The 7,334-nt window shown below is 42.1% G+C and overlaps 1 protein-coding gene across 1 annotated transcript in view; it reads left to right on the top strand.

The window, feature by feature from the left end:
• Positions 2,695-7,334, top strand: part of LOC109832973 (brefeldin A-inhibited guanine nucleotide-exchange protein 2-like) — a 26,200-nt gene continuing 21,560 nt past the window's right edge. Inside the window, 2 exon segments of the mRNA XM_020400497.1 lie at positions 2,695-2,883; positions 2,998-3,123. Coding sequence (XP_020256086.1) covers positions 2,695-2,883; positions 2,998-3,123 — 315 coding nt within the window.

The following is a 7,334-nucleotide window of genomic DNA, read 5'->3' on the forward strand; positions in this document are numbered from 1 at the left end:
CTGAGAATTTTCCAGAGACTTTGGCGGTCGACCGTGGGAAAATTCGAGCTGACGGTTGACCGTGGCGGTTGACCGTGAAAGTTTTTGTTTGATTCCGCAGGTAAAAACTCAGGTGCGGTCGACCGTGGGGGTCGACCGCAAACTGATACATGAATAGAACAGTTTGAAAGTTAATTTTCTGATTTTAAAACCTTGTTTAAAAATATCAAATAAATTCCAAAAAATATAAAACTTTGGGAAATGATTGTAGACATGATAATACACATGCTACAAAAACTTGTTTTCAAAAAGGACTTCCCAAATAAGAAATATCATCATTTTGCAAAATAGTCCAAAACATAAAAATGTAAACATATGAGTTTTGACATTTTAGCTTAACCATATTTTGAAACAATACAAAATGATTTTATAGACTTGAAGAAAGATGTAAACTATTGTTATAAAGTCTATAAATAATGAATATAGTATTTTTCATAAATACAAATAGAATATGAAACATATAAGTATGAATATGAATATATATTTGTTTCATATCTATGAAATTAAACCAAACCAACTTATCCACATAAAAACAAACATGTATGAATATAAATATTTATTTATATGCTGCTAAAAACTTTGTTTGTGGATAAACCAAAATCCAAAATGTGTACATATATATATAACTATATATATACATATAGAAACCAATAAAATGTGTGTGTATATGATATTGAGCTTAAAGTACTTAACACACATAATATAACACCTAAACTAAATTATCCAAGCTTGATCTTGATCTCCATTATAGCTCAACTTGGTAAACGTACAGATGAAGCTTGAACTTGAATCTTCAACTTGAATTGTATGGCTTCACTCCACAATTTTGCCAACCTCCATTGGATATGATCGTTGAAGCTCTATTCCATCCATTCTCCAACATGTTGTTTGTCTACAATAAATAGAATTATACAAACACTAGATAAATAATATTAGAAGTAAATTATTTGTTAAGCATCATCAAACCAAGAAAGCCAATAATATTTCCCCAAGTTTTACTAATTTTAGAGATGTTTTGTTATTTTTAATTGAATTTACAAAACCGAGTTTTCAGCAGTTTTTTCAGAAACTGTATATCTGTGTTCAAACATTTATTTCTCTTAACTGAGAAGTGATATTTTAGAAATTCTTTCTCTAACATGTTTATCTACATGTATAGAACATTCTCTCAAAATTTCATGATTTTTGGAATTTATTTAATATTTTTAATTGATTTTACAAAGTTAGATACGCAAAATTCCAGAATCTGTAAAAAACAGAAACTGTCTGTGAACAGTGCGGTCGACCACTACAGTCGACCGTGCTACAGTGTGGTTGACTGCCACGGTCGACTGTCTATAGTCCAGAGAGCTATTTTATAGTTTACCTTCTTGCGGTCGACCGTCACGGTCGATTGCCGAAGTTACCGTTGCACAGTAATGGTAACTTGCTGATTTTTGTTTTTTAGTGGGTTTTTGGGGTTTTTTGGGTTGTTTTCTTCTACCCTATATATATTACTTTGCCATAACTATTTTCATCAATCAAGGGATGTTTTAAACAAGTTTTTACAAGAGTTTAAGTTTTGTTTAAGTGTGGGTTAAAAGTTTCAAGTTTGTGAAGATTGTTTCACAAGAAGAGGAGATCATCTTTGGTTTGAGCTTTCCACTTCACATCTCCATCTCTCTTGTTCTAGAGAAGTTTTCTCAACTCAATTATCTGGCTTGTTTATATTTACATTATTATATTTATATTTGTTAGACTTTAATTGAGTTTGATTTTATTTCTCTTTGTTTACACACACAACCATTGAGCTTATTGTATTTGCATACATTGTATAATTGGGTTGTGGGATTGTGTGACTTAGAGAGTGAGCCTACATTGAGTTCTTATCTATCGTAGAGAACAAAATTGTTATATTAAAAGTGTTGTAGAGTTTTCGGTTAGCTAGAAAACCGTATTGTGAGGTGTGGAGTGTAGTCACATTGTGAGATTGTGAACGTTGATCAGTGACCATTGAAAACCGATATTGTATGGTGTAAACATTATTCTGGTGAGTGTAGAAAACCCGATTGTGATAGTGGATTTCTTCCCAGGAGTGGAGAGTGGAGACGTAGGACGGAAGGCCCGAACTCCGTGATCATATTGTGTGTTTGTATTGTTTATATTGCCCACTATCTAGTTTAGATTGTTTACCCTTGTGTTATTTATATATCCTTACATGTATTTCATCATATATCTTAATGCTAGGATATATCCCTTTGTTTATATCACTTATCCTAGCTCACATATCTTGTTGTATTTTATACTTGCTAGGATAACTTATTAATAAGTTTTAATTAACATAAAATCGGATTAGATTAGCATAAAACCCTAATCACCCCCCCTCTAGGGTCTAACAAATCATGTTCTATGGTGTGACGGATCTGTGGAGCAAGGGATTGGACTACTTTAGGTGCTGGAGGTGATGGTTGTATTGTCGGTAGGGGGCGTTTGGCTCGTCGCCTGGCAAAGTTGATTCAATCAAGAAGTCAGTCAAGGCTTGAGCTTTGATTGTCATCCTGGGTTTAAATTGCACATCATATTCGCTGAGCTCGACTACCTAGGCGACCATCCTCCTAAATGTTGTGGGGCTGCCTAGTGCTTTGTCAGAGGTAGATTCATCCGCATAATGACGACATGAGCCTAGAAGTAAGGGCGAAGTCTCCTTGCTGTGATGATAAGGGCGAATGCAGCCTTCTCTATGAGGGGGTAGTTGAGCTCGCCCGCTTTGAGGATTCGGCTCACATAGTAAACGAGCTTCTGGATGTTCTCCTCTTCTCGAATGAGGACGGAGCTGACAGCTTCGGAGGAGACAACCATGTACAAGTATAATGACTCTCCCACTATGGGCTAGCTTAGCAGTGGCTTGGTACTCAAGTAGACTTTGAGATCCTGAAAAGTTGCACTACATTCAACCTTCCATGTCATGCTCTCCTTCAGGTTCTTGCTTCCCCTTTAAGTTTTGAAGAATGGGAAGCTCCTCTCAGTAGATTTGGAGAGCAATCATCCCAGAGCTGCTATCTTCCCCATTCAACTTCTGGATATCCTTTAAGGTGCGTAGCTCAGGTAGTCGCTCGATGGTGATTTACTTCTCAGGATTGATCTCTATGCTTCTCTAGGTGATCATGAACCCTAAGAACTTTCTCGATTGTACCTCAAAGGCATACTTGGTAGGATTGAGCTTCATTCGATAGCGTCGAAAGGTGGAGAAGGTCTCATCCTAGTCTGAAATATGGGCAGACACTTGTTTTGACTTCACCAGCAAGTCATCCACATAGGCTTCCAGGTCGCGACCGATCTGGTGCTTGAAGATCTTGTTGACGAGTCTCTGATATGTGGCTCTGGCATTCTTCAGTCCGAATGGCATCATCTTGTAGCAGTATGTCCTCAAGTCAGTGATGAAGGAGGTCTTCTCTTGATCATGCTCTGCCATAAAGATCTGATTGTAGCCAGAGAAGGTGTCCATGAAGTTGAGTAGCTCATGTCCGGCACTCTCATCAACTAGCTGATTGATTCAAGGCAGAGGATAGCTATCCTTGGGACAAGCTTTGTTAAGGTCAGTGAAGTCTACACACATCCTCCATTTATTCAGTGCCTTCTTCACCAACACCACATTAGCTAGCCACTCCGGGTATTGGACTTCCCGGATGAAGCCAGCTCTGAGAAGTCGCTCTACTTCATTGGCCGCTACACTCTGGTGCTCTAGGCCAATGTGTCTCTTCTTTTGTCGAACAAGCTTAGTGTGCCTATCGACAACCAGCTCATGGTATATCACTTCAGGGGGAGCCCTGTCATGTCTTTGGGTCCCCAGGTGAACACATTAGTATTTGACTGCAAAAACCCTATCAAGGCTCCTCATAAGGGCTCAACTAGATTGGACCCGATCTTGACCATCTTCCATCCTTCTCAGTCAATGGGTATCTCCTGAATCTCTTCCATCGGTGTCGTCCTCTGTCACTTTCTCCAACTAGAGGCAAGTTTTCTCAACGGCATAGCGTCTTGCACGCCCTTACCCTTGGTCGAGAGCAAGTAACATGACCTGACCTCTCACTGATTGCTCCTGGCAACTCCGACTCCATTAAGAGTCAGGAACTTGACCATCTGGCGGTAAGTTGAAGGGATGGCCCGTAAGAGATGGAGGGTGGTTCGACCTAGGATGACATTGTAGACCAACTTAAGATTCATCACCAGTAACTAGACTTGGACGGTAGCTTGCCTAGGGTACTCTCCAATTATTAGGGGGAGAGTAATCATCCCTTCTGGCAAAAGAGAGTGGCCGATGAATCCAATGAGGGGTCCTCTATAGGGAAGCAAGCAAGATTTGTCGATATCCATTTAGTTGAAGGCGTTGACATATAAGATGTCCATCAAGATCCATGTCCATATACCCATTAGCTTTGGCCATCAACTACTCATAGTTGACGACTGGCTTCTTAGCAAGCGAGTTGGCCAACTTATTGCTTTGCAAGTCGGCTACGAGTATAGACATAGCAACTGCACTCCCTGGGTCGTTGACCTCCAGCCTCTTCGCCTAAATTTTTTAAAGTAGGCTTGAAGGCTCTCTCTGGGCCTCTGCCTCATTTAGATCAACACATGAGAGGGCAACTTCTGCTTGGTATCAGCCAGGAAGTGATGAATGAACTTCTGGCTGAGTTATTGAAAGCTGTTGATGGACTTCTTCTCAAGAGTATTCCATCAGAGCTTGGCACTCCCTGAAAGAGCGATGGGGAAACATCGACAGATAATCACTTCTTAAGCTTGGAGCATGCTTATTACATCATAGTAGTTCTGAACATGCTTGGAGGAGTCTCCCTGGCCTTTGTACTTCTCTACGTTAGGCATCTTGAATTTTTCACATGGAGAACTCATAATGTCATCTGAGAGAGGGGTGTTCCCCCCGATGGCATCTGTGACTGGTCTATACACTCAGTCGTGTCTAGAGGCCCCTATGGTAGCAGCGGGAGCTAGAGAGGCACGATTATGGAGAAGATTCTTAGAGACCACTCCCTTGGTGCGGTCTTTAAGGTGACCTAGGCCTAGACTTTCACCAGTGATCTCCTGATGATGGTGGCAATGTTGGCGAGGCTCATCAGTGCGAGTTGTTCGATGTGATGGTAGGGACGCATGCTCGACGTGATCCCCCAGTTCCTTGGCAGCAACATGAGGAGTCCGAGGTGGGACTACTCGCTATGCTCCGGAAGGAGGGCGAGTCTTTGACCGCTAGTCTTCAGAAGGTAGGAGGAGAGTTGAGGTAGCTTTCTGTGGCTACGGAAGCCGGCTGAAAAGTTTGCTAGTAAGGGTAGTGAATTGTGCTTGAAGAGATTAAGAAAGCTTCTAAGCTGCTTCCTCAAATTAGACTTGAGTAACATAGCTTTGGCGTGGTTCTACAAGGTAAAATGGATTGGACCCATGCTCGGAACTAGACATGTTTTCTCAAAAAAGAAAGTAGTCCCACAGTGGGCGCCAAACTGTTAATGTTAATTGATCACACAGTTAATTATGTTCATGGTTGGATGGGGTTGAAGTTGATGATGGGCCACTTTCTTCCTCGAATATCTAGTTCTGAGTTGGGCGGCTGAAAAGTCTGCATAAGTAGAAACTCATGAAGGACGAAGACTAGTTATTCCTCCGATGATCATGTTAGCTAGTGAGCTTAAGTGGGGAATCTAAAGAACTGTGAGAGTTCTTGTATGTGTAGTATGATTTGCAAAAGTAGCTCAGAAAATGCATTTTTTGCGTTATAGGCGTTACCTTGGTATATGGAATAGTGTCCTTATTTATACTGGTAGTATAAGGGATAGAACCATTATTATGGTCGAGCACAGAATGATGGCAAAAAAGCATGGACTGGCAGCCGAGTCAGCTCCTTCTTTATAGGTGTCGGCTGGCGGCAGGAGGAGAGATCACCTCAGCATTGGATGAGAAGTGATCAGAGGCATGGTGGTGTTGACATGGTCCGATGAGTCATGAATACTATCAGCGCTAGGGGCATGATGACACCTGCGAGGCATTAACTGCAATGTCGACATTGTCAGTGGGGGGATCTCGAGGCTGAAGTCCTTTAGCTTGGTCGAGAAGTAACGCCTTTCGAGTCATCATCGGGAGGCATCGAATATCTGATTGATTGGGCTCGCTGTGAGTCGTCTTCGACAAGAGGGTCGACTAGTACCACCTTTTGATTCAACATGAAGGAATGTCGACTCGGTGAGTCGGCTGAGTTGTAACCCTCATGGGTCTCAGCCGCTAATTTGATTGGGGCATTGTATGCAGAAGTACACCCGTCCGTTGTTGGCAAGAGTTACACTTAGGTGATTGAAAACACCATAACAAATACCACTCCCCTGGTGCAGTCCCCAAGGTGACCTGGGCCTAGACTTTCACTAATTATCTCTTGATGATGGTGGCGATGTCCATGAGGCTCATCAGCGCAAGCCAATCGATGTGGTGGCAGGGACACGTGCTCGATGCAATCCCCCAGCTGCTTGGCAGCAACATGAGGAGTCTGAGGCGGGACTACTCCCTATGCTCTGGAAGGAGGGCGAGTCTCCGACCGCTAGTCTTCAGAAGGTAGGAGGAGAGCTGAGGTAGCTTTCTGTGGGTACGGAAGCTCCGACCGCTAGTCTTCAGAAGGTAGGAGGAGAGCTGAGGTAGCTTTCTGTGGGTACGGAAGCCGGCTGAAAAGTTTGCTAGTAAGGAGTAGTGAATTGTACTTGAAGAGATAGAGAAAGCTTCTAATTTGTTCCTCAAGCTGGGCTCGAGTAACGTACCTCTGACGTGGTTCTACAGGGTGAAATGGATCGGACCCATGCTCGGAACTAGACATGTTTTCTCAAAAAAGAAAGTAGCCCCATGGCGGGCATCAAACTGTTGATGTTAAGTGATCACACAGTTAATTATATTCATGGTTGGATAGGGTTGACGTTGATGATAGGATGGGGTTGAGGTTGATGATGAGACACTTTCTTCCCCGAATATCCAGTTCTGAGTTGGGCGGCTGAAAGTCTGCACAAGTAGAAACTCGTGAGAGGACGGAGACTGGTTCCCCCATTGTTCTTCCAATGATCAAGTCAGCTGGTGAGCTTGAGTGAGGAATCTAAAGAATGTGAGAGTTCTTGTGTGTGCAGTATGATTTGCAAAAATAGCTTAGAAAATGTATTTTTTGCATTACGGGCGTTACCTTGGTATATGTAATAGTATCCCTATTTATACTAGTGGTATAAGGGGCAGAACTATCATTATGGCCGATCACATAATGGCGGCAAAAAAACATGGACTGG

Source organism: Asparagus officinalis, chromosome 1, assembly GCF_001876935.1.
Source record: "Asparagus officinalis chromosome 1, Aspof.V1, whole genome shotgun sequence".
Lineage (NCBI taxonomy): Eukaryota > Viridiplantae > Streptophyta > Magnoliopsida > Asparagales > Asparagaceae > Asparagus > Asparagus officinalis.